General features: G+C 41.5%; 1 protein-coding gene across 2 annotated transcripts; it reads left to right on the top strand.

Annotated features, from left to right (window-relative positions):
- Nucleotides 1–2: 2 nt before the first annotated feature.
- On the top strand, nucleotides 3–26,051 carry LOC129830254 (TBC1 domain family member 25-like). 2 transcript variants are annotated; one of them, XM_055892679.1, is made up of 7 exons: nucleotides 3–183; nucleotides 6,102–6,211; nucleotides 13,940–14,094; nucleotides 15,830–15,954; nucleotides 16,121–16,312; nucleotides 16,827–17,102; nucleotides 20,061–26,051. In XM_055892679.1, exons 1-7 carry the CDS (start codon nucleotides 139–141, stop codon nucleotides 21,735–21,737), a joined length of 2,580 nt encoding a protein of 859 aa, XP_055748654.1. In that variant the 5' UTR covers nucleotides 3–138; the 3' UTR covers nucleotides 21,738–26,051. The 2 variants fall into 2 exon arrangements, with proteins under 2 accessions (XP_055748654.1, XP_055748653.1); XM_055892678.1 differs by having other exon boundaries at nucleotides 16,058–16,312.
- Nucleotides 26,052–27,950: the final 1,899 nt, after the last annotated feature.

Raw genomic sequence — 27,950 nt, 5'->3', positions numbered from 1 at the left:
ATTCTCGCAGATTTACAGGTCTGGACAAAGTGGTAACGGAAAAATTGGTCGGCGCGATAGTTATCGTTTTACAAATGGCTATAATACAAGACAAATATAATTGAATACAACTGTCGTGTGTTCAGTGAACTCCTAAACATGACAACTGAGGAGGAGAGGGGCGTAGTGCGTGTCAAAGTCAAGGTGAGGAATATGTGAAAGTGGTGTACTCTTGCCAGGTATCACATTTCCAGATAGTAAGCTAGCTATTGTCATGACTGTGGCCGACCTATTTTTGCCATTTCACATGACATTTGCGGTAGCTTGTAGCTAGCCTACTTTGATGTTGTAACTGTTAAGGTATCCACTTCATCTGCCTAGTCCAGACCAGTGCTTTGTTGTTTTTAGCATTGAGGCTACAGTTGTTAACGTCTATAGTAATGAGCTAAGTGTACAGTATGGTGTTTTGAAGACAAGAAGGAACTGGGGGGGTCATCTTGACGTCAGTGATCTTCAGGTCGGAAAGTCGGAGCTCAAGAACGATGCACGAGTTAACGACTTAGACTTCCGAATTGTACGAATGTTCAAAAGATTTTTCCTGTCGAGCTCGTTTCCCCCCCCCCCCCCCCCCCCCCGAGTTCCCGGTTGTCTTGAACGCGTTGAAGTCGGAATTCAGTGATTTCCTAGTTCCCAGTTCAACCCTCTTGGATCTTCTGACTGTAAAAAGTAAATGATTGATTTAAAAAAAATAAAGCTAGCTAAACAAATTAGGAATATTCTGTGATTGACATTGGGCTTACTTGCTGATGTGATGCGTTGTGGTCATGCACTAGGAAAATAATAGAAAGCAGAATTGAGAGTCAACTGAGTTTAGCAAGTCTTGACAGTTAGCTAGTAGGTTAATTGTTATTCCAAATAATTAATTCAGTGATTCAGAGACAGAACCCCACAGTAACGTGGCAGGATGATATAACTTTAGCTAAATGATTTTTGGTACAAGTAATTTCGTAAACATCACCACTCCAGGGGTGTATTCATTACGCCGATAATGTTTTCAAAAAGTTTAGTCTGTGGCGAAAGTTTTGCAACAAACCGAACTTGGACTCAGAACTTAGACTTCCAAACGGAAAACACAAACGAGAGTTAGGTTTTGCAACAGATTCGGCTTAATGTATTCGTTATTCGGTTTCCGTTGCAAAATGTTTTGTCTGTTGCAAAACTTTTTGCAACGGAAGCCGTTTACTCCAAACTGTAATTGTTTTGCAATGAAAACTAGTTACTTTTATTAGACAAATTGTTCCTTTTGTCCCGGTGGGAAAGGGCAGTGTGGAGTGTGATTCATTAGACAAGAGTGTCTTGTTTCGCAATCCATTTTCGCATAGGAGATTTAGAAACACTTAAAATAAGGGCTGTGTTTCGTGTAGTCACGGACAAGGTCACTTATCAATATGTTTGGCTTTATTTACTCTCAGGTTCGAATGCTAATTAGCATCAAAGTAGACATCATGCAAAACTAAAAATCCCTGAAAGTTCCTGCACGTCATCTCTAGCTGACACCTTTGTTAACAGGTATTGTCAATTTAAAACTTGCACAAGACTGTTCACATAATTGTCCGTTTAAAGACATGTAGCCAATTTATTAATTACTACGTTAAGCTAACATTAGATAGTTAATTGAGAGATTCTTACCTTTGTCTCGATTCGGCAGTCTCGTCCAGATCATCATGGCATTTGTAGTTCTTTATGATAGCCACATTAGCAGCTAATTAGCATTAAAGCTTTGGTGGGTAAATACTGGTGAATACAGTGCATTGTTAATGTTGTAAATGACTATTGTAGCGGGAAAGGGCTGATTTTTAATGGAATATCTACATAGGCGTACAGAGGGCCATTATCAGCAACCATCGCTCCTGTGTTCCGATGGCACGTTCTTAGCTAATCTAAGTTTATCATTTTAAAAGGCTAATTGATCATTAGAAAATCCTTTTGCAATTATGTTAGCGCAGCTGAAAATTGTTGTGCTGATTTAAAGAAGCAATAAAATTGGCCTTTAGACTAGTTGAGTATCTGGAGCATCAGCATTTGTGGGTTCGATTACAGGATCAAAATGTCCAGAAACAAAGAGCTTTGTTCTGAAACTCGTCAGTCTATTCTTGTTATGAGAAATTAAACATCTCTGAAGTACTCCACCAGAGCAGCACTGCCCCCTCAATATTCTGAACCTGCTTGGCAGGGTTGGTCCTGCAAAGCCCCCTAAAGGGAGGGAGAGCATTATATACAAGGAAATTCTCAAAGCTGCTAATGAGAACCTTGACGACCTTGTACCTAGCCGGTGGGGTGCCCCCACCCAGGCAGTGGCAGTGCTGGCAATACTAGCTGTAGTAACCCATGGGGAGGGGGTCACACTCGGACTTTCAGAGAGGGGGTATATTATTGTGGCACAAAATCAAAAGTCAATACGGGGGACCGTGTTGTGGGTGTTTCAGGGAAAAGGGGTACATTTGACCTCCATCAAAGACGTGACGATGGTTAATAAAATCTCCCCATTTCTGCCCATTTTTTTGCACAGTCTTGCAGGCCTTCTCATACAGCTGCAACTGTATATGCATTTGTAAATCAAGACCTTTCTTGAGTTGGGCTCTGGGATGTTGCAACTGTTGAGAATGTGAGCCTATGGTTGTGTGGGGTGAAAGGGTTGAGTGTGTATGAGGGTGTGGGTGTATGTGCGTATCCCACAACGATTGCGAAGGAGTAAAAGATGTTAGGGACAATATAGGATGATTCACAATAATTGTTTGCTAATATAATAATTGCTTGCAATAATGTTCTAAAGGGATGATGGTATTAATTATCAGTAATTTTGATCCAAATGTGCAAATTGTCTAAACAGATCATCAAGGTAGATGGATTATGTTAAACATGTTATTGGACAATAAACAGGTCCAAATAATGATGATCCAAGCTTCTTTTGAAAATATATATAATCTACATCTACTTTGTGAATGACACAAGTACTTTTTCCAACAATTGTTTACAGACAGATAATTTCACTTATAATTAGACCTCCACAAGTCTGGTTCATCCTTGGGAGCAATTTCCAAATGCCTGAAGGTACCACGTTCATCCGTATAAACAATAGTACGCAAGTATGAACACCATGGGACCACGCAGCCGTCATTCCGCTGAGGAAGGAGATGCGTTTAGTCTCCTAGAGATGAACGTACTTTGGTGCGAAAAGTGCAACTCAATCCCAGAACAACAGCAAAGGACCTTGTGAAGATGCTGGAGGAAACCGGAACAAAAATATCAATAACCACAGTCAAATGAGTCCTATATCGACATAACCTGAAAGGCCGCTCAGCAAGGAAGAAGCCAATGCTCCAAAACCGCCATAAAAAATCCAGACTACGGTTTGCAACTGCACATAGGGACAAAGATTGTACTTTTTGGAGAAATGTCCTATGGTCTGATGAAACAGAAATACAACTGTTTGGCCATAATAAACATTGTTATGTTTGGAGGGAAAAGGGGGAGGCTTGCAAGCCGATGTGCACCATCCCAACCGTGAAGCACGGGGGAGGCAGCATCATGTTGTGGGGGTGCTTTGCAGCAGGAGGGACTGGTGCACTTCACAAAATAGATGGCATCATGAGGTAGGAAAATTATGTGGATATATTGAAGCAACATCTCAAGACATCAGACAGGAAGTTAAAGCTTGGTCGCAAATGGGTCTTCCAAATGGACAATGACCCCAAGCATACTTCCAAAGTTGTGGCAGAATGGCTTAAGGTCAACAAAGTCAAGGTATTGGAGTGGCCATCACAAAGCCCTGACCTCAATCCCATAGAAAATTTGTAGGAAGAACTGAAAAAGCATGTGTGAGCGAGGAGGTCTACAAACCTGACTCAGTTACACCAGCTCTGTCAGGAGGAATGGGCCAAAATTCACCCAACTTATTGTGGGAAGCTTGTGGAAGGCTACCCAAAACGTTTGACCCAAGTTAAACAATTTAAAGACAATGCTACCAAATACTAATTGAGTGTATGTAAACTTCTGACCCACTGGGAATGTGATGAAAGAAATAAAAGCTGAAATAATTGATTCTCTCTACTACTATTCTGACATTTCACATTCTTAAAATAAAGTGGTGATCCTAAAACAGGAAATTTTTACTAGGATTAAATGTCAAGAATTGTGAGAAACTGAGTTTAAATGTAGTTGGCTAAGGTGTATGTAAACTTCCGACTTCAACTGTACAGCTCAATGGAGTTGAGTTGCGAAGCGTTTTGGCGGAGTTTAGGCCTACTTCCGAATATAACAGTCGATACTTGTAAAAATGTCCATTCTTCAATGCATTCCTCTTACCTATGTTTGTCCTGTATATCTGCGTTCTTTTCTTTGGGTGCTGCAATCAATAGTTTTTGACTGAAAAATTATTTTACGCAGCCTCAGCCAAAGGAGCTGTTTGTCAACGGAGAAGTAGCAGCCCGTCATTGCACGGCAAGTTTTTTTTCCATTTCGGTAAGGGGTGCATAGAATGCAATTCTTTAAATAAAAACTATGCATTCCAACTCCCACGGACAACTCTATGACAAGGACAGGTACACAGTAAGCCGTAAATAATTATTTATAAATGTATCGAGTGGTAATGCAGGTTTGGAAGTTGCTAACTTTGGAAAACAGTGGATTAGCCGGTGCAATTTGACAGATCACATAGAATAAAGTTTTTATCAAACTACGGATTGCAGCACCCAAAGAAAAGGCAACAGGTTACCGACTCGATGTAGGCCTAGTCGGAGGTATACTCCGCCAAAACTCATCGCAATTCGACTCCATTGAGAACTCCATGATGTAGCTAGTGACACGTCAGCTAGTAAGTTAAAAGTGGGTGTTTCTGCTGTCTTGTGGCACACACAGCCTACGCCTTATTTGGTATACAACCCATTCACTGTACAAAATAAAAAGATTGTAAAAGGTCAGTCTGCTATGCATTACATTTACATTTTGTTGTTGCCTTTTGGTTTTAGACTGGTAGCCTGGGTTCTAAACTGAGAATTTAGTTACAATACATTTCTTAACTATCAGTCTGAAACCCAGGCTAGCCTTTTGATTGGAAAGGAAGAATGAAATTGATTCAGTCACATGATTTTGGAGATGATTTGTGGACTACAGGAAAAAGAGGACCGAGCACGCCCCCATTCTCATCGACGGGCTGCAGTGGAGCAAGTTGAGAGCTTCAAGTTCCTTGGTGTCCACATCACCAACAAACTAACATGGTCCAAGCACACCAAGACAGTTGTGAAGATGACACAACAAAACCTATTCCACCTCAGAAGACTGAAAAGATTTGGCATGGGTCCTCAAAAGGTTCTACAGCGGCACCATTGAGAGCATCCGGACTGGTTGCATCACTGCCTGGTATGGCAACTGCTCGGCCTCCGACCACAAGGCACGACAGAGGGAAGTGCGAACGGCCCAGTACATCACTGGGGCCAAGCTTCCTGCCATCCAGGACCTTTGACACCGCCTGATATAGAAGAAGGCCCTAAAAATTGACAGACTCCAGCCACCCTAGTCATAAACTGTTCTCTCTGCTACCGCACGGCAAGCGGTACCGGAGCACCAAGTCTAGTTCCAGGAGCCTTCTAAACAGCTTCTACCACCAAGCCATAAGACTCCTGAACATCTAATCAAATGGCTACCTAGACTATTTGCATTGCCCCCCCCCCCCCCCTCTCCTGTACACCACTGCTACTCTTTGTTGTCATCTATACATAGTCACTTTAATAACTCTACCTACATGTACATACTACCTCAACTAACCGGTGCCCCCGCACATTGACTCTGTATCGGTACCCCCCCGTATATAGTCTCGCTATTGTTTTTTACTGCTGCTCTTTAATTACTTGTTAATTTTCTCTTATTCTTATCCATATATTTTTTGGGAACTGCATTGTTGGTTAGGGGCTCATAAGTAAGATATTTCACTGTAAGGTCTACTACACCACCTGTTGTATTCGGCCCATGTGACTAACAAAATTTGATTTGGGGATTTACAGATGTTATAAAATGGGCCTACAATTAATGGTTACAATTACATGATTGTTTCTCACTTTCCTCAGAAGTGGGAGGGGATGCTGCCAGTGGAGCTCCGCTCGTTTGCTGTGGATCCTCAGATAACATCACTAGAGGTGCTACAGCACATCCTCATCCGAGCCTTTGAGTTAAATGGGTGAGGAGCATCAACATCATAATGTCTACAGTGTTGTTGATTGACATGGAAAGCAGAATATCGGAGGTGCATAAAAGTGGGCAGCCCCAGGCATCACAGTGCTAGCTGCGTTACTACAGATTGGCAATTGGCTCATTCATCCTCCTCCTCTCCCCTGTAACTATTCCCCAGGTCGTTGCTGCAAATGAGAACGTGTTCTCAGTCAACTTACCTGGTAAAATAACGGTAAAATAAAAAATAAATAAAAGATCCTGATTCAATACCGAGTTGTCGCAGCCGGCCGTGACCGGGAGATCCATGAGGCAACACACAATTGCCCCAGCGCCGTCCGGGTTAGGGGAGGGTTTGGCCGGCCGTGATGTCCTTGTCCCTAGGGCTGGGCGATATGGCCAAAATATTGTATCACAGTATTTTTTTTTTTTTTTAAATAGACGGTATGATGGTATTTGACGGTATTTTTTGTTTTTGAATAATAAAAGTTCTACATTTGCTTTATGAGTAGTGAGTGATCGTAGGGTGGCAACATACATTCTAAGTGATTTCAATGAGTCTTTCTCCATTCTGATTGGTTTATACTGTTCAATTCAACTCCAACCAAACAAATTTCAGCACTTAGCATTTCAGCATTTCCTGCACTCAATTGCAGTGGTGGAAAAAGCACCCAATTTGTCATACTTGAGTAAAAGTGAAGATACCATAATAGAAAATGACTCAAGTAAAAGTGAAAGTCACCCAGTAAAATATTACTTGAGTAAAAGTATTTGGTTTTAAATATACTTAAGTATCAAAGTAAATGTGCTTAATTATCAAAAGAAAAAGTATAAATCATTTCAATTTCTTTCTATATTGAGCAAACAAGATGGCACCATTTAAAGAATATATATATATATATATATATATATATATATTTTAATTTACAGATAGCCAGGGGCACACTCCAACACTCAGACATAATTTACAAACAAAGCATTTGTGTTTAGTGAGTCCTCCAGGTCAGAGGCAGTAGATGACCAGGGATGTTCTCTTGACAAGTGCATGAATTGGACCATTTGCCTGGTCTGCGAAGCATTCAAAATGTAACGAGTACATTTAGGTGTCAGGGAAATGTATGGAGTAAAAAGTATTTTCTTTAGGAATGTAAAGCTGTCAAAAATAAAGTACACATACCAACAACAACAAAAACTTCTGTAGAACTTTAAAGTATTTATACTTAAAACTTCTTATGGATGCAATCCCGCTACCGGGATCGATATGACAACAGCCAGTGAAAGTGCAGGGCGCCAAATTCAAACAGCAGAAATCCCATAATTAAAATTCCTCAAACATACATGTGTCTTATATCATTTTAAAGGTAAACTTGTTGTTAATCCCACCAAAGTGTCGGATTTCAAATATGCTCTTCAGCGAAAGCACTACAAACGATTTATGTTAGGTCACCACCAAACCACAATAAGCACAGCCATTTTTCCAGCAGAAATATAGATAAAATTAATCACTAACCTTTGATCATCAGATGACACTCATAGGACTTCATGTTACACAATATATGCATGTTTTGTTTGATAAAGTTCATATTTATATATAAAAAAATCTGAGTTTACGTTGGCGCGTTTACATTCACTAGTTCCAAAAACATCAAGTGATTTTTGCATAGCCACATCGTTTCAACAGAAATACTCATCTTAAATGTAGATGATTATACAAGTTATACACATGGAATTATAGATATACCTCTCCTTAATGCAACCGCTGTGTCAGATTTCAAAAACTTTACGGAAAAAGCAAATCATGCTATAATCTGAGACGGAGCTCAGAACAATAGCCAAATTAGCCGCCATGTTGGGGTCAACAGAAACCAGAAAATACATGATAAATGTTTCCTTTGATGAACTTCATCAGAATGCAGTCCTAGGAATCCCAGGTCCACAATAAATGCTTGATTTGTTCGATAATGTCCGTTATTTATGTCCAATTAGCTACAATTCCAAAGTCACAAGGCGCGTCCACTATAATGTGACAATGTCCAAAAGTTCCATAACAGTCAGTAGAAACATGTCAAACGATGTATTGAATCAATCTTTAGAATGTTGTTAACATACATCTTGAATAACGTTCCAACCGGAGAATTAGATTGACTTCAGTTGAGCGATGGAACGGAGATGCCTATCACGTGAACGCGCGTGGTCAAAGTATGGTCAGCTCGTGGCAGTGGTGACAATTCCTGTCTCCTTCGGCCCCCCTTCACATTAGTCATCAGACAAAGTTCTATTGTCTGTTGACATCTAGTGGAAGCCGTAGGAAGTGACTCATCAATATCTCGCTGTAATTTCAATGAGAGCTTGGTTGAAAATCTAGCACCCTCAGAAAAAATCCAAACAGGAATTGGAACTTCTCAGGTTTTTGCCTGCCATTTGAGTTCTGTTATATTCACAGACATAATTCAAACAGTTTTAGAAACTTTAGAGTTTTCTATCCTTTACTACTAATAATATGCAAATATTAGCAACTCTGTGCACCTTTCATCCAAGCTACTCAATACTGCCCCTGCAGCCATAAGAAGTTAATAACTCGCTGTATGTTTTGGGGTCATTGTCAATTCAATTCTTGTAGGTACACTTGCACAAAGTCTGAGATTTTGTAGGCATATAGTCAGGTGTATGATTGAACAATTATACCAAACGGGTGCTAATGATCATCAATATGGAGGTTGAAACACAATCATTAACTGAAACCGAAACAGCTGTTTAGGAGGAATAAACCTGGGTGAGGAACAGCCAAACTCGGCTAACAAGGTGAGGTTGCTGAAGACGGTTTACTGTCAAGTCATATACCATGGCAAGACTGAGCACAGCAACAAGACACAAAGTAGTTACACTGTATCAGTATGGTCTCTCCCAGGCAGAAATGTCAAGGCAGACAGGGGTTTCCCCAGATGTGCTGTCCAAGCTCTTGAAGAAGCACAAAGAAACGGGCAATGTTGAGGTCCATAGACGCAGTGGTCGGCCAAGGAAACTTACTGCATCAGATGAAAGACACATCATGTTTACTTCCCTTCGCAATCGGAAGATGTCCAGCAGTGCCATCAGCTCAGAATTGGCAGAAAATAGTGGGACCCTGGTACACCCATCTACTGTCTGGAGAAGTCTGGTCAGAAGTGGCCGTCATGGAAGACTTGCAGCCAAAAAGCCATACCTCCGACGTGGAAACAAGGCCAAGTGACTCAACTATATACGGGGGTGAAGAAAAATTTCAGCAGGTGCTCTGGACTGATGAGTCAAAATTGGAAATATTTGGCTGTAGCAGAAGGCAGTTTGTTCACCGACGGGCTGGAGATCGGTACACGAATGAGTGTCTGCGGGCAACAGTGAAGTATGGTGGAGGTTCCTTGCAAGTTTGGGGCTGCATTTCTGCAAATGGAGTTGGGGATTTGGTCAGAATTAATGGTCTCCTCAATGCTGAGAAGTACAGGCAGATACTTATCCATCATGCAATACCATCAGGGAGGCATCTGCTTGGCCCGAAATGTATTCTGCAGCATGACAACGACCCCAAACATAGAGTTCTTAATACCCTTTTCCTATCTTCAGTGTAAAGAAGAACAAGGTGTCCTGGAAGTGATGCTATGGCCCCCACAGAGCCCTGATCTCAACCTCATCGAGTCTGTCTAGGATTATATGAAGAGAGAGAAGCACCTGATGCTGCCTAAATCCACAGAAAAACTGTGGTTAGTTCTCCAAGATGTGGGCGAACCTACCTGCCGAGTTCCTTCAAAAACTGTGTGTAAGTGTACCTAGAAGAAGTTGATGCTGTTTTGAAGGCAAAGGGTGGTCACACCAAATATTTTTTTGATATAGATTTTTCTTCTGTTAACTCACTTTGCATTTAGTAAATTGATAAATATAATCTATTAACGTGTTTTAAAAAATAATAAAAAAATTCTTACTTTCCAGCATTTTTTCACACCTGCCTAAAACGTATGCACAGTACTGAATGTAAATGCCAACAAAATAACTTGGTGTCTAACCTTAACTTGGCAAGTCAGGTAAGAACAAATTCTTATTTACAATGACGGCCTACCCCGGCAAAACCCGGACGACGCTGGGCCAATTGTGCGCCGCCCGATGGGACTCCCAATCACGGCCAATGTGAAACAGCCTGGATTCAAACCAGGGACTGTAGTAACGCCTCATGCACTGAGATGCAGTGCCTTAGACTGCTGTGTGTGTGAACTATTTAACTGTACTAGAATGCTTAAGGCCACTAAAATGTTAAATATCGGTGGCAAGGAAAATATTGGATATTGATATCGGCCAAAAATGTCATATCGTGCATCACTAAAATGAACCTTTATAAAATTTCACGGACGATTAGCTTAGACCAAGTTTATTCACCCATTGGGTCAATACAGCTGCATAAGACAAGACATATTCACACAAGCACTGCTATTTAACCCTTTCTCCTATTCTAAGTCTCCTACACATCTGAATAGTCAATGCATCTCTGTTGCTTGACAGAACCTTAGTGATATCTGTTCTTCCTCACTTCCTCTGATCTGACCTCTGCCCCAAAGTGCTCACTCCTCCCCAACTCACGGCTGTCATGTTGACTCGTACCAGACTCTTTTCCTCCCATAGGATCCCTGATGGCTAATGATAACATATCCGGACACAATGTAAACGTTATACATTCCCCTCTCCCTCTGTGACATGAAGAAGTATTTTTAATATTTTCAGAACTCAACACCATAGAAATTATTGCATCATAATACCAGGCAGCCATTGCGAGTGTACCCATGAGTTTACCAGTCAAATTACCAGGGTTAGAGGTTACAAACCCATTATTCATTGTTTGCCTCAACACCTTGCTTGTTTCAGCAAGGAGCAACAGAGTTTCAAGTTAAACCATGTAATTGCAGAAACGAACTCAACTGCGCAAATTCTGGGCGTGTTTTGTTGTTGTAAAACAGTTCTGATGGATATTTTACGGTCTTCATCCATAACCTTTGGTTAAACGGTAATTATGCCAGCCCTAGCATTAGCACAGTATACATGATCCCAATTTTACCTCCAAGATGCCGGCTTTTAGAAAAGCCGCAATAGTAGATTGTGCTGAATTTATTGGTGCATTGAACCATGTTGCGTGCTGTAGTTTAAACACTTCATGGATAATGCTAAAACGATGACAGCTTATCTGAATTCCACCATCTTCATGCAACTTCGCCATTCTGCAGAAAATATTAGAAAGTATTGTTGTGGGAAAAAGCTTTGCCTACAGTAAAGTTAAAAAATAAATGATGAAGAGGGACATCATCATCACTACTCTGGACGGTTCTGACTTAGAATATGTGGACAACTACAAATACCTAGGTGTCTGGCTAGACTGTAAACTCTCCTTCCAGACTCACATCTCCAATCCAAAGTTAAATCTACAATTGGCTTCTTATTTCGCAACAAAGCATCCTTCACTCATGCTGCCAAACATACCCTCGTAAAACTGACTATCCTACCGATCCTCGACTTCGGCGATGTCATTTACAAAATAGCCTCCAATACCCTACTCAATAAATTGGATGCAGTCTATCACAGTGCCACCCGTTTTGTCACCAAAGCCCCATATACTACCCACCGCTGCGCTGCGCTGTACGCTCTCGTTGGCTGGCCCTCGCTTCATACTCGTCGCCAAACCCACTGGCTCCAGGTCATCTACAAGACCCTGCTAGGTAAAGTCCCCCCTTATCTCAGCTCGCTGGTCACCATAGCAGCACCCACCTGTAGCACACGCTCCAGCAGGTGTATCTCTCTGGTCACCCCCAAAGCCAATTCCTCCTTTGGCCGCCTCCTTCCAGTTCTCTGCTGCCAATAACTGGAACGTACTACAAAAATCTCTGAAACTGGAAACACTTATCTCCCTCACTAGCTTTAAGCACCAGCTGTCAGAGCAGCTCACAGATTACTGCACCTGTACATAGGCCATCTATAATTTAGCCCAAACAACTACCTCTTCCCCTACTGTATTTATTTATTTTTCTCCTTTGCACGCCTCTATTTCTACTTTGCACATTCTTCCACTGCAAATCTACCATTCCAGTGTTTTACTTGCTATATTGTATTTACTTCACCACCATGGCCTTTTTTTGCCTTTACCTCCCTTATCACCTCATTTGTTCACATTGTATTTAGACTTATTTTTCTACTGTATTATTGACTGTACGTTTGTTTTACTCCATGTGTAACTCTGTGTTGTATGTGTCGAACTGCTTTACTTTATCTTGGCCAGGTCGCAATTGTAAATGAGAACTTGTTCTCAACATGCCTACCTGGTTAAATAAAGGTGAAATAAAAACAAAAAATACGTAGCATTCGGAAAGTATTCAGACCCGTTCCCTTTTTCCATATTTTGTTACATTACAGCCTTATTCTAAAATTGATTAAATACACATGTTTCTCATCATTCTACACACAATACCCCATAATGACAAAGAGAAAACAGGTTTGTATTTTTTGCAAATGTATAAAATAAAAATAAAAAAACATTACTTATTTTATATAAGTATTCAGACCCTTGGCTATGAGACTCTGAATTGAGCTCTGGTGCATTCTGATTCCATCGATCATCCTTGAGATGTTTCTACAACTTGATTGGAGTCCACCTGTGGCCATCATTCATAAATGGAAGAAATTTGGAACCATCATGACTCTTCCTAGAGCTGGCCACCCGGCCAAACTGAGCAGTCGGGGAGAAGGGCCTTGGTAAGTGAGGTGACTAGGAACCCGATGGTCACTCTGACAGAGATCCAGAGTTCCTCTGTGGAGATGGGAGAACCTTCCAGAAGCACAACCAGCTCTGCAACACCCCAACAATCAGCCCTTTATGGTAGTGGCCAGACGGAAGACACTCCTAAGAACAAGATTCTCTGGTCTGAGGAAACCACGGTTGAACTCTTTGACCTGAATGCCTAGCGTCACGTCTGAAGTAAACCTAGCACCATCCCTACGTTGAATCATGGTAGTGGCAGTATCATGCTGTGGGGATGTTTTTCAGCGGCAGTGACTGGGAGACTAGTCAGGATTGAGGGAAAGATGAACGGAGCAAAGTACAGTGAGATCCTTGATGAAAACCTGCTCCAGAGCGCTCAGGACCTCAAACTGGGGCGGTGGTTCACTTTCCAACAGGACAGCAATCCTTACCACACAAAAAAGACAACGCAGGAGTGGCTTCGGGACAAGTCTGAATGTCCTTGAGTGGCCCAGCCAGAGCCCGGACTTGAACCCGATCGAGCATCTCTGGAGAGACCTGAAAATAGCTGTGCCCTTACGCTCCCCATCCAACCTGACAGAGCTTGAGAGGATCTGCAGAGAAGAATGGTAGAAACTCCCCAAATACAGGTGTACCAAGCTTGTAGCGTCATACCCAAGAAGACCTGAGGCTGTAATCGCTGCCAAAGGTGCTTCAACAAAGTACTGAGTAAAGGTTCTGAATACTTATGTAAATGTGAGTTTCAGTTTATTTTTAATACAGTTGCAAACATGTCAACCTGTTTTTGCTTTGTCATTATGGGGTATTCTGTTTTAGAATAAGGCTTTAATGTAACAAAATGTGGAAAGTCAAGGGGTCTGAATACTTCCTGAATTCGCTGTATATGGAATGCCTTGGATTGGCATGCTTTCTAGAATAGATATCAGATTATTTATTTTTTTAATCTATTTTTATTTCTTGTTTCCTACTTAGCAAACGCAACTTTGGGATAAGTTACCTGTCCCAGGACCGTGGAGGTGTGGAAGTGTATCTATCTCTCCTTTCTGACTTTGATTTAGAATCTGCTTTTGTCAGTGCAGCTAAACCTTATCTACAGCTCAAGATGGACATTAATCTCTCTGAAGACAGTAAGCAGACGTTCACTTGTATAACCATTTTAGGTCATTTAGTGAAAGCCAATCTCTGTTTATTTTTATCTCTGTTTGTGTTCCTTTGGGTCACCACTTTAAGAACTAGTTCAGTCGTTGATTTGGTGTGTGTGTGTGTGTGTGTGTGTGTGTGTGTGTGTGTGTGTGATTTCAGTATTAGCCTTATTTCTCTTTGTATTTTTGGGGGATATGCGTTAAATTATGCTGAACAAAAATATAAACACAACATGGTTTCGTGAGCTGAAATAGAAGATTCCAGAAATGTTCCATATGCGCAAAAAGCTTATTGCTCTCAAATTTTGGGCACAAATTGGTTTACATCCCTATTAGTGAGCATTTCTCCTCTGCCAAGATAATCCATCCACCTGACAGGTGTGGCATATCAAGAAACTGATTAAACAGCATGATCATTAGGTGCACCTTGTGCTGGGGACAAAATTACACTCAAAAATGTGCCGATTTGTCACAACACAATGCTACAGATGTCTCAAGTTTTGAGGGAGCATGCATTTGGCATGCTGACTGCAGGAATGTCCACCAGAGCTGTTGCCAGAACATTGAACGTTAATAAGCCGGCTCCAATGTTTTCGAGAATTTAGCAGTACGTCCAACTGGCCTCACAACTGTAGACCACGTGTAACCATGCCAGCCCAGCCCAGGACCTCCACATCCGGCTCTTCACCTGTGGGATCGTCTGAAACCAGCCACCTGGACAGCTAATGAAACTGAGGGTTTGCACAACCAAAGAATTTCTGCACAACTGTCAAACTGTCTCGGGGAAGCTCATCCGTCTGTCTGCCATCTGCCTGGTACAGCTGAAACCGGGATTCATCAGTGAAGAGCACACTTCTCCAGCAAGGCAGTGGCAATCGAATGAGAGCATTTGCCCACTAGTCAGTTACAACGCCGAATTACAGTCCGGTCAAGACGATGTTGTGTTGGCGAGCGGTTTGCTGATGTGAATGTTGTGAATAGAGTGCCCCATGGTTGGGTAATGTTATGCGTTGGCATAAGCTACGGACAACGAACACTTGCATTTTTATCAATGGCAATTTTAATGCACAGATAACGTGACGAGATCCTCTGAGGCCCATTTTGGTGACATTCATCCACTACCATCACCTCGTGTTTCAGCATGATATTGCACGATCCCATGCCGCAAGGAACTGTACATAATTCCTGGAAGTTGAACATGTCCCACTTCTTCCATGTCCTGAATATTCACCAGACATGTCACCCATTGAGCGTGTTTGATGCTCTGGATCAACGTGTACAGCAGCGTGTTCCAGTTCACACCAATATCCAGCAACTTCCCACAGCTATTGAAGCGGAGTCGGACAACATTCCACAGGCCACAATCAGCCTGAATAACTCTATGTGAAGGAGATGCCCTGCTGCGTGAGGCAAATGGTGGTCACACCAGATACTGACTTGTTTTCTGATCCAAGCCCCTTTTCTTGTCTTTTTTTTTAGGTATATGTGACCAACAAATACATATCTGTATTCCCAGTCATGTGAAATCCATAGATTTGGTCCTAATTTATTTCAATTGACTATTTTATATATGAACTAACTCAGTAAAATCTTTGCAATTGTAGTTTGTACAGAGCATCTGTTCCCCGTTAACATTTTTGTAATTTAATTGTGGGCCTCTCCTTCATACAGTTCCATTGATTGATCACCTTGTATTTTTCCACTTTCTTATTCCCTTAAGGTCCCGTTATGGAAGACTGGGACATAATAAGCCCCAAAGACGTGATTGGTTCTGACCAGCTTCCTGGGGATAGGAGATCTTTGGCTGCTGCTGCCCTTCCCTTCACCCAGTCCCTGCTCTCCCAGGTTACTGATGATGCTCTCACTCTTCACCCTGTCAGACACATTTTTTACCAGCCAGTGCTGCCTTGAGTCAGGTCCTTCTGCTAATGCTAAATATGTCCACTAGGTTAGTGCTGCTTACAATGACCCACCTGGGATTCAATCTCTCGCTGTCTGTCTCTGGGTTCAGATGATGGGTCGAACGCTGTCTAGAGTACAGCAGGCCTTGAGCTGGTCGTATGGGGAGGAGGTGAAGCCTTTCAAGCCCCCTCTGAGCGATGCTGAGTTCCACAGTTACCTCAACGGCCAGGGCCAGCTGTCCCGGCCAGAGGAACTGAGACTACGTATCTATCATGGTGGGGTGGAGCCCTCTCTACGCAAGGTAATTGTACATTCACTGAGCGATTTCAACAGCAATTCTGCTACCGGACAGCTCTTTTAAACCTCAATACCAGACAGTTTCACAAATATAATTGAAATTGCTTAAATATCGAATCACATGGGGCCGAATCCTAACTTGAGTGTGTGAAACATAGACTTTCCCCTATCCTTGCAATGATGTCAATGAGAGATTTGCACAAACATTTGAGTTTCGATTGAGAAGAGCTTATGGTCTCCAAAACATTGACGGCAAGTGTTTACATATGCTCTCTGGATGTTAATAATTTCCCAAAATGTGGATTAGATGTGGGAATAGAGCATTTGGGTGTATCCTTGTTGTATTTTGGAATCTAAACTGACTATCTATGTAGGTCATTCAGTGTGGAACAAGAACAAATGGCACAAAGAAATGCCATTTGGCGGTAGGAGAGCTATATTTTTATATTCCTGTGTTGTATGAACGCAGAGATTTTAGAGATATCCTATATGTCAAAAACCCTTTCCTCTGTGCCCAGGTTGTCTGGCGATACCTCCTGAACGTGTACCCTGATGGGCTGACCGGTCAGGAGAGAATGGACTACATGAAGAGCAAGACTAGGGAGTATGACCAACTGAAGGGGGAGTGGTCAGCGAGGGCCAGTCCAGAGGACCTGGAGTTCATCAGGGGCAACGTACTGAAGGACGTCCTGAGGACCGACCGGGCCCATCCCTATTACGCCGGCTCCGAGGACAGCCCCCACCTCACTGCTCTCACCGACCTGCTCACCACCTTTGCCATTACACATCCACAGGTGTGGGGATCTATTTTTTTAAGTTTTGCTTTCTTTTTAAATTCCTTGACATGCGGACATGCTAAGGGGTGTGGTGTTATGTTCAGTGAACAAATGATATGCTCAACACTGGTGTTTGGCATCTTAGATTCTGTGTATTTGCTATTGAGTGAGTTATGATTAGTAAACTCAGTCTGCTTGCAGTGAGTGATATGTAAGTCCAGTTGTTGGTGTTCATATGTCAGGGCTCCAGACTGCGACCATTTAGTCACATCTTGCGACCCTTTGATTTGGCTGTGCGAGTTATATTTGTAATTGGTCGCATTGATGCAATCTGTATATTGTACATGCTCACCTCACTCTAAACATCCATTTTTTTTTTAAGCTACTAAAATCCTGATTTGGTCAAACAGTAATGTGCATTATCCTCATGATTCCTGTAATGAAAGTCTCTGCCCTGTGCCTGTTTCGCTGGGGCCTTCTGCTGTGTTTAGCGAGCCACGCACTCCCTCTCCCCCCCACTCAGGGAGAAAAACATTTGTTCTGATTGTAGGCTATAACATTTCAATTACGCTTGTCACTGTTGAAAAGAAGAGATTATCAGCTTTCTGTAGGTACAATTTGTAATTCTTGACTCTTAATATTGAGCTATATAGCAACTATTTTACAACCAAGATATTTTAAATGGATTTATGATACGTAGTGTGCTAAATGAGCATTGGCCATTGTGAGTGGAGGCCTAATTGCAATGTTTTTAGTAGGACATTGCATTTACTATTAGATTAGGGATCGTTCGAGGGGGGGTAATTCAGCATGCTTTTGTGGCACAGTCGATGCCATGCAGGGCTATGGGCCAGAAGGTTGAGGGTTTGCCGACCACCACAGATGAGCTCACTATCCCTGCCCGTTTCATTATACAACGGTCAGAGCCGGCTGCAGACAATAATCAGCTAGGGGGGCATCAGATTTTTCATATTTACTTGATATATTTATGCTATAAAATATATTCAACAAATCTTCCACCAACCGGTTTCTGTGCCTATGCACCACGCAACCAATAAGCAAAGAATAGGGCACTTCAACATCATGGTTTGCGTTTTTAACACCACAATTATACACTGTCGTGCTCGACAAAGAGTAAATGCATCCCTCCTGACCTTATATCGAAGGCTTAGCTTGACAATCTCCTAATGGCATAACTTTTTGATGTTTTTTTTTTCTTCCATTCATCAAATGAACGTTGCCCATTGCGCTGTTTGGATGCTGGAATTCTATTAAGTGTGGACGAACATGCACAAGTATCCTACAGGAGACTTTTGAATTCTAATCCGATAACAACACTAACTGGTTGTGTTTATGCTGCAAATAAAAGGCCATGCATTTTAAAAGTTAAATGACAAATATTTAGGCAATATTGAAGCGTCAGGTTCTAAGTGCACGAGGAATAGCCTCTCGGATTGTGGAGGAAGCAGAGCGTGCATTAAGCTTTCCTGAATAACTGGGCCTGCTGGAAGCATATGTGGCCACATTATTATAGGACGACTCAGTATCAGAAGCAAAAATACAGCCTGGCTGGCCTACTACTGTGCCTTTCTTGTCCTTTAAGGCTTTGGCTCGTGAGACCCCTTTGAAATAAATCTTAATCACCAAAGCGCTATTATAAGATCAAGTTTGGCAGCAGCAAAACAATGAGCGGACATCCCTCTTTTGATCTATGTATTGTGCATTATTTTAGGCAGCTCATTATTATTTTGGATTTGCTTAAATCCCCCTCCATATATGCCCATCATGAAACGAGAAATTAGATGATGCCAGTGCAGTGACTTTATTTAAAAAAAAAAAATTGAAACGTTTCATTTACTTTAATGTAACAGCTGCTTGTTTTCCGTTTCACTTGATTAAATTTTTTTTGGTCCATTCCTGAGAGTGCCTTGAATTGAAAATATACGGCACATTCTAAAACATGCCTACCTGCATACTTCATTTTGCTTCAAGTGTCCATCCTCGTTTCCAAAGAGTGCCTTTCATCCTGGTTACCAAAGACTCGCTCCTCCAAACGTATTGTCCTATAACCTGTCGAGATTAGACCCACAACTGATCCAAATGGTTGCCTTGGATAGATGCAGTTCATTCGGAATGAAACATTCAAATCACAGGGCTTTAGCACCATTATTCAAATGACATTCACTGCATTTTACAGCATAGAGTAGAATTTTGTTCTAATTTTTAAACAATAATGCAATAATTCAATGCATTGTGCTGTTGTAGGCTAGTCTCGGTGGGATAATTGTATTGTCCCTAAACAAGTTCAATTGGGGAGCTTTTTGAGCAGCGTGTATCATGTTTTTTCATGCACATTGACGCACCTGGCCTCTCCACTGCTTATCAGATATTCCTCTTTGTTCTTGTGGATTTATATTGAAAATTGGTGCAGCTTTGAATGATTTTCCCGTGGTATGATTACTGGTTAGCCAATTTACAGATCTGGGCAAACAACCCACCTACCACTAATGTCATGTGGGTATTATGTTTAGAGTTAGCAAACTAGCTAATGTGTTTTGAGTTTACACTTACTCAGGTGGTGTAATAGCCCCAAATAAATTATCATATGATATTAATGCACATAAAGATGTTGGCAAATTAATCTCTATTGACCAAAATACAATTCTGGAGACCTATTTTAACAGTAAAATATAAGAAAAATATCCTAATTGTCAGCACAATTTATGACAATCACTGGGTTAGGTTGCACATCAAAATATCTTCAATCATGCATTCCTGCATGGACATGTTTAGATGAAACCACTTTCTTCAATATCATCTCAGTAGTCTAATTACACCTCATAATCATTCACAGTGCTTTATTAAAGCTGGGCTGGTGCCATCAAATAAAAGTTAGTGGCACCAGGGAGAAATGTTTGTCTGTAGCCCTGTATATTTTTGCTGGGTTAAATTTATCTTAAATTCTTTGTTTCGTAGGTGTCGTACTGCCAAGGCATGAGTGATATTGCTTCGCCGATACTTGCTGTCATGGACAATGAGGCACATGCATTCATCTGTTTCTGTGGCATCATGAAACGCCTAGAGGGCAACTTCCGTCCAGATGGCCATTTCATGTCCGTAAAGTTCCAGCATCTGAAGTTGCTTCTGCAGTACTCAGACCCCGAGTTCTACTGTTATTTGGTGTCCCGTGGAGCTGATGACCTGTTTTTCTGTTACCGCTGGCTGCTCTTGGAACTCAAACGGGAGTTTGCCTTCGACGATGCCCTGAGGATGCTGGAGGTCACCTGGAGCTCCCTGCCCCCTGACCCTCCCGAAACAGAAGTGGAGCTTCTTGGGCCGCCGCTAGAAACAGACCAAACCATAGTGACATGTGAGAGTGGTGTTGAAAAGAGGCCCGCCGTTACAGGGGATGCTGGAAATGAAGGGGAGCTGAAAGAGAAGCAGCGGAGACGACACATGTTGAGGCCCTCAAGAGTGGAGGCAGATGGGGGGAGAAAGATCAAAATGGAGGAAGGAGAGGGGGAGGACAGAGGTGCCAGAAGAGCGGGTGAGGGGAATTTTGACATGCCTTACGTGGGAAGGGAGAAAGCTCACAACAACGTGCCTGTTCCTTCCTTCGAGAAGCAGACCGGCTTTGGCGAGTTCAAATACTACAGTGCACGGAACAAAGACAGCTTTGATTTCGAGCAGAGAGACCCACCAGTGGGTCCTGTTGAGATGGAAGCCACCTCACCCCCATGGGAGAGAGCGTCTCTTATAAAGGACATTAATAAGTCTTCCTGCCCAGATACAGAGGAGAGGAGCTCCCCAAATGGACAAATAGCCTCTCCGGTCTCCTCGTTTCCTCCTGGTCTGCCAGACTGGAAAAATGTTTCCTCTCTGTCTCCAGGCTCCACTCCCTCCCCCTCAAGTTGGAGAGGTGCCTCCCCGGACACCCCGTCACCAAAGTTCACCTCTCCCATTTTACCCAACGGAAGGATGGCGGTGCCGAATGGAACCGGAGCCAACTCACCCGCTACCCCCACAGGGAGGTCCTTAGTTTCCTCTCCGCTCTTGTCTCGAGCGTTGCTCTCCTCGCCAATTTTGTCCTTTGGGAGAGCTCTTCCTTCGCGACCCGTCGGACTGGTGAACAAGTCCTTTTCTAGTAACCTTCAATCTCCTTGCAGCAGAGCTTTCAGCACTGCGCCCCACACTCCAAATTCAACCAAACCAGAGAATACCACCATCAAACCTTGTTCCCTGCCACCTCCTCAAGAGTTTGGCAAAGGAAATCCTTTCATGTTGTTCCTGTGCCTGTCGATCCTGCTGGAGCATCGAGACCACATTATAAAGAACGGCTTTGATTACAACGAGCTGGCTATGCACTTTGACCGCCTTGTTCGTAGACACAATCTGGGCAGGGTGCTGCAGCGCGCCAAGGCCTTGTTTGCAGACTACCTGCAGAGTGAGGTATGGGACTCAGAGGAAGGGGATGAGGTCAGCTCGGATTCGCCCACCACAGTCACTGCTGCTCTGTATTCCCCGCCCCCCTCTGCCAGCAGGCTTCTTTTTACCCCTTTGTCATCCCCACAACCATCCTCCCCAAACTCCACCTATAACCTGGCTGACACCATACCTTCCTTGTCACCTGTCTCCCTCTCACCATCCTCTTGACTTCTGTCACTATATCCCCAACACACTTGCATTACACAGATTTCAAATGTTTTATATTTTTTTATTTCACCTTTTATTTAGCCAGGTAGGCCAGTTGAGAACAAGTTCTCATTTACACCTGCAACCCGGCCAAGATCAAGCAAAGCAGTGTGACACAAACAACAACACAGTTACACATGGAATAAACAAACGTACAGTCAATAACACAATAGAAAAGTATATATACAGTGTGTGCAAATGAAGTAAGATTAGGGAGGTAAGGCAATAAACAGGCCATAGTGGTGAAATAATTACAATTCAGCAATTAAACACTGGGGTGATAGATGTGCAGAAGATGAATGTGCAAGTAGAGATACTGGGGTGCAAAGGAGCAAAAGAAAAATAACAATATGGGGATTAGGTAGTTGGGTGGGCTATTTACAGATGGGCTGTGTATAGGTGCAATGATCTGTAAGCTGCTCTGACAGCTGATGCTTAAAGTTAGTGAGGGAGATATAAAACTCCAGCTTCAGTTATTTTTGCAATTCGTTCCAGCCATTGGCAGCAGAGAACTGGAAGGAAAGCCGGCCAAAGGTGGTGTTGGCTTTGGGATGACCATTGAGATATAGCTGCTGGAGCGTGTGCTACGGGTGAGTGTTTATTATGGTGACCAGTGAGCTGAGATAAGGCGGAGCTTAACCTAGCAAAGACTTATAGATGACCTGGAGCCATTGGGTTTGGTGACGAATATGAATCGAGGGCCAGCCAACGAGAGCGTACTGGTCGCAGTGGTGGGTAGTATATGGGGCTTTGGTGGGATGGCACTGTGATGAGTGGGGTGTTGGAGGCTATTTTGTAGATGACATCGCTGAAGTCAAGGATCGGAGGATAGTCAGTTTTACGAGGGTATGTTTGGCAGCATGAGTGAAGGATGCTTTGTTTTGAAATAGGAAGCCGATTCTAGATTTAATTTTGGATTGGAGATGCTTAATGTGAGTCTGTAAAGAGAGTTTACAATCTAACCAGACACTTAGGTATTTGTAGTTGTACACATATTCTAAGTCAGAACCGTCCAGAGTAGTGATGCTGGGCGGGCGGGCAGGTGCGGGCAGCGATCGGTTGAAGAGCATGCATTTAGTTTTACTTGCATTTTAAGAGCAGTTGGAGGCCACGGAAGGAGAGTTGTATGGCATTTTAAGCTTGTCTGGAGGTTAGTTAACACAATGTCCAAAGAAAGGCCAGAAGTATACAGAATGGTGTCGTCTGCGTAGAGGTGGATCAGAGAATCACCAGCAGCAAGAGCGACATCATTGATGTATACGGAGAAAAGAGTCGGCCCGAGAATTGAACCCTGTGGCACCCCCATAGACAGCCAGAGGTCCAGACAACAGGCCCTCCGATTTGACACACTGAACTCACTCTGAGAGGTAGAATTATGAATGAATTTACCAGATAGTCAAATCAATTTATGAAGAATTTACCAGATAGTACTGGCGTACTCTAGCCATTTGTCCCATTATCGTTGCTCATCTCATTTAGTTCTCCACCCATACCAGACTTGACTGGAAAGTTAATGCTGATAGTCCTCACGCTTCCATCAAGTTTTCACTGTTTCACAATGTTCTATTTTTGCCTTCTCTTTTAGTTACAGGTATAATTAAATGTTTCAAACACATTTTTTTAACTTCTTATGAGGGCCCAGGGCTAGACACATTTATCACATGTTGCCCACAGGAAATGTTGTTTCTAACCTTATATTGGACAAGCCAGAATTGTGTCTTCTTGACCAAAGAGCTGTAGTTGTGTGATCACACTGCTAAGAACCAACACTGCCACTTTGCTAGTCTTGACTTCATTAACGGCAGTGTGTGTGGTTACTGGTTTAAGCCCCTCTATTCCCTGACTTGGCTGCAGTTGGAGGGAACAGTGGGCACTTGCCATTGGAACTATGAAAAAATGTGAATGGATCATGTGATTCTCTTAAATGCCCTCTTCTTGAGAATATGTCAAATATGCCTGTATTTGACCGTACACATCCCATCATAGTGATTATGAGGACATAACTGAGTTTTGTAAATGTTATATTCATGAGTCATAATTGCATACTGTTGATCACCTCGGGTATCATTACCTTTTCTATCAAAATTATTTCAGTACTGTATATCATTTTGTGTTGCAAGGTCACATTTTCAGTATCAAGGTGAGATTAAGTTCTTTCCAAATAAACTATGAAGTATGGTGTGCTGTATAGGAATCTGAACGGCAAAGAAAAGTTATATTGGGAGAGGCCTTTTCTGAAATTAATGGGTTTCATTACTGTAGTTTCATGGACAGTTTCTACATTTGCTCTCTCAATTGACTTTGTTTGCTTTTAGATCGCATATAACTGCTGTGAACTGAACTTTATATTAAGGGGAATGTTTTACTATTCATGGGTTTAATGAATCAATGGATCATTCAGTCGATCAAACTGTTTAATATGTCACATTGCACAAATTATGCATTTGTCCTGATCATGAATGGCCCTGTGATCATAGGGGATGGATAAATTGTACATAGCTACTATATGGTGCTAAAATATTTAACTAGAGTATGATTAATCATGGCTGTAGGAGAGTGGTTATAAATATATGTAAACATAAAAAAATAAGGATTATGTTAGTCTGGGATTTATTGATTGGTTGAGCTGTACTCTGAAGCGAAACATTTCACTGTGAATGATATTGCCCGCTTTCAGCAGGGCACAACATTGTTGAACGTCCAGATATAAATATATTATGTCGAACAAAAATGCCTCTGACATGTAGAATTAAGGTTGGATTCATGGAAAAGCCTCATCTTCAAAAAGTACACTTCAGGAATAGATTTTTTTTTTAAATATATTTTTGGAGCTCTTTCAAAGTCTTGGGAGTCACGTCAGCTCTTTTTATTACATTTCTTTCTGCGATGTTCCACAATGTTTGCCCATTGAATATTACCCTGGTATCATGTGCAGTAGCAATGGAAATGGGGTGAAAGTGCATCTATCTCCAAAAGTTGTGTTTTAGTAGCATTGATTTTGTTTGTTTTTGTGTGAGCTTGATACTAATCTTAATTGAGTCTTTTTGGCGGAGTAAATAATCTTCATATTGAACAGCTTGTGCATAGCCATTAAGGTTGGTTATCACAAGGCAAATGTATGCCTTTGTGCGACCTACCAAAACCACAGGGTCCTTTTTGGAACATTTTGTAGGAGTACTTTTTATTTAACCCTTATTTTACCAGGTTTAAGTGCTATGTATCAGGCAAGGGGGGTTGATATCAGTTGAAATGCCAATACCCAGCACAAAATGCCTTCATCAGGTGAAGTAGTACATCTAGCTGTAGGTGTAGAGAAGACATGTGGAAGACAGGCCAGAAAATGGGTTGAGTTGGTGTCTCTAAGTATATTTAAGCAATAAGGTCACAGGATGTGTGGTATATTAGCCATATTCCACAAACCCCTGAGTTGCCTTATTGCTATTATAAACTGGTTACCTTCATAAATAGAACAGTAAACAAGTATTTTTGCATCATACTGTGGTATATTGTCTGATGTACACAAGGCTGAATGCTGTTTCAGCCAACCAGCATCCAGGACCCAAACTACCCAGTTTATAATGTCTATTTAAGTGTGAAATCCAATGTCGGAGTGGACTTGTTGCTGGCATGCTGGACACATTTTGAAATGGATCATAATCTCGTAATACACCATGCCTAATGTGAAGGATCACATGTTGAAAGAAGACATGGACACCTTTTCATGAACACTAAGTGGTCGTATTGTCTGTCATTTGGATTTTAAATCTTATTCATATACCAGGTGTAGATGGTGTCATGGATAATAATGCCCAAACTGAATATTTTAATGATCCAGAAAACATAATCATGATGCCCATCTGCATTAGTCCTATGTGGGAGAAAGCATCTTTTATGATAAATGTAATTACTTTGCATTTTCTCTCAAGTGTTCTAAGTTCCTGCCTTTTGATTCGCCCTTCTGAGTGCAATATTCCCCCAACAGCATTGCCCATATTTCTAATACTTTGGTAATGTTAATTTCATTTGAGGTTGTAGAAAGATATGAAAATCAGGATTTTTTTTATTTTTTAACTGGGCCAGGCCTTTTTAACAAGGATCAAAAGTTGTCCTGGATTTGTTATGCTTATGATTTCAGTTGATATGATTATTTGTTTTCTTTGTTTTTGTATGATAGTGTTATAAAGCCTGTTTTAAACATTTACCCCTTGAGAGAACTTGTTGGACTGAAATGCTAGCAAAATGCGTATTTGTACAATAAACAAATGCAATATTTGACTTGTTTATTTCTTACTTGATATATGCATAAAACAGTAAACAGTCATGACTGACTAATGCATAATTGACCCCAAAAAATATTATAGTTTCAACAAGCTTGCACTCGATTACACATACTAACAGAGAAAAAGGGGCAGAATTTTTTTCCCAGAACCATAGGCCTAAATTTTCTTCCACTATATGAAGGCAATAGCTAGATTTTAATTCACTTGAAAATCGATATACAAGTGGATGATCTAATATTTGCTCAAAATTACATGTACATTTTACCGGCAGAGGTGTGTATCGTCATAGAGTTTCCATCCATGTACAGGGGCATGACTAGAAATATTTATCAGTGAACAATACAATGAAAAACAAAAAATATACATATTTTTCAATCTATGAACACTAAACAAAATGAACCTCACTACACACAAATTTTACATTCCATTTGCAGATAAAAATGTAAAAGCATTACATTTGATTTTTTTAAACAATGTAAGGATATGTAATTTACTCATTCTAGATATTTTTAGGAATGTTGAAGTAGAAAAATATTACATTTATGCACAGATTTCAAATATTTGTGTATGAAGAATTTACCAATACTACTGTATAAAGAAGTTAACATATTTCATAGTAAATACATAGGTCTTATTCAGTGGCAAATTTAGCATGTAAATCTTGGTGGGGCAAAAACGAAATAAGTGGGATACATGCCAGCAAAGCCACTAAACAATACATTAATTGCACTATAACGGTAACAAACAGTGCCCAAAAACTGTTAGGTATTTTGGGATTTTATTAGGAAAAGCAGCAGCTACTCTTCATGGGGTCCATCCACACAAAACATGAAACATTACAGAATGACATAATACAGAACATCAATAGACAAGAACAGCTCAAGGACAGAACTACATAAAAAAAAATTAAAGGTGCACGTAGCCTACATATCAATGCATACACACAAACTATCTAGGTCAAATGGGGGAGAGGCTTTGTGCCTTGAGGTGTTGCTTTATCTTTTTTGAAACCAGGTTTGCTGTTCCCCTAAAACCCCTCTATAGAACAATAGATTGATCCCTATGTTTTTCCAGAATAGTAACTTTAGACCATGGTCTGATAAGGGGATCACTCTTCTGGAACATTGTTATGAGGAGGGAGTTCTTATGTCTTTTGATCAGCTGAAACAGAAATACCATTGCCTAACAGGGACTTCTTTAGTTACCTACAACTACGACATTTAATTAAGGTGACTCTCAAGGGACAATGGAACCTACCTAAGATGTAACCTATTGAACAACTCTGCCATGCAGACCAACCACTATTCAAGACCATTTCCCGTGTTTACGATGCTCTTATGTCAGGACTAACACTGCCTGAGCTAGATAAACCCCGACTTAGATGGGGAAAATATCTGGGTATTAATCTTGATGAGGGACTATGGAGTGACCTATGCAGGGATGGTATTACATCCACATTGAACTCCAGATACAGACTGATCCAGATTGATTTCCTCCATCAACTCTATATCACCCCATCCAGATTGTACAAGTTCAACCCTGGTATCTCCTCCCTATGTATTAGATGTGGCTCCGATGAAGGAACATTCCTCCATTCCACTTGGCAGTGTTCAAAAATACACGGTTTATGGCAGGGGGTATGCGATACCTTGTCTTAAATTCATGGGGTTGCATTCCCTTTCTACTGGGTAACTTTACTAATTACAATCTTAGGCAAAGCCATGCTATAAAGCTAACAGAAATATTGCTAGCGATTGCCAAGAAATGTATTGCCTTGACATGGAAATCAGATTCCCACTGCCAAGTTGCAATGTGGCTATCGGAAGTTAATAGTTGTATCCCACTGGCGAAAATCACTTACTGCTTGAGGAATAAGTTAGAGACATTTTATAGA

This window comes from Salvelinus fontinalis, chromosome 31 (genome assembly GCF_029448725.1).
Source record: "Salvelinus fontinalis isolate EN_2023a chromosome 31, ASM2944872v1, whole genome shotgun sequence".
Lineage (NCBI taxonomy): Eukaryota > Metazoa > Chordata > Actinopteri > Salmoniformes > Salmonidae > Salvelinus > Salvelinus fontinalis.
This window is presented reverse-complemented; position numbering and strand designations above follow the sequence as displayed.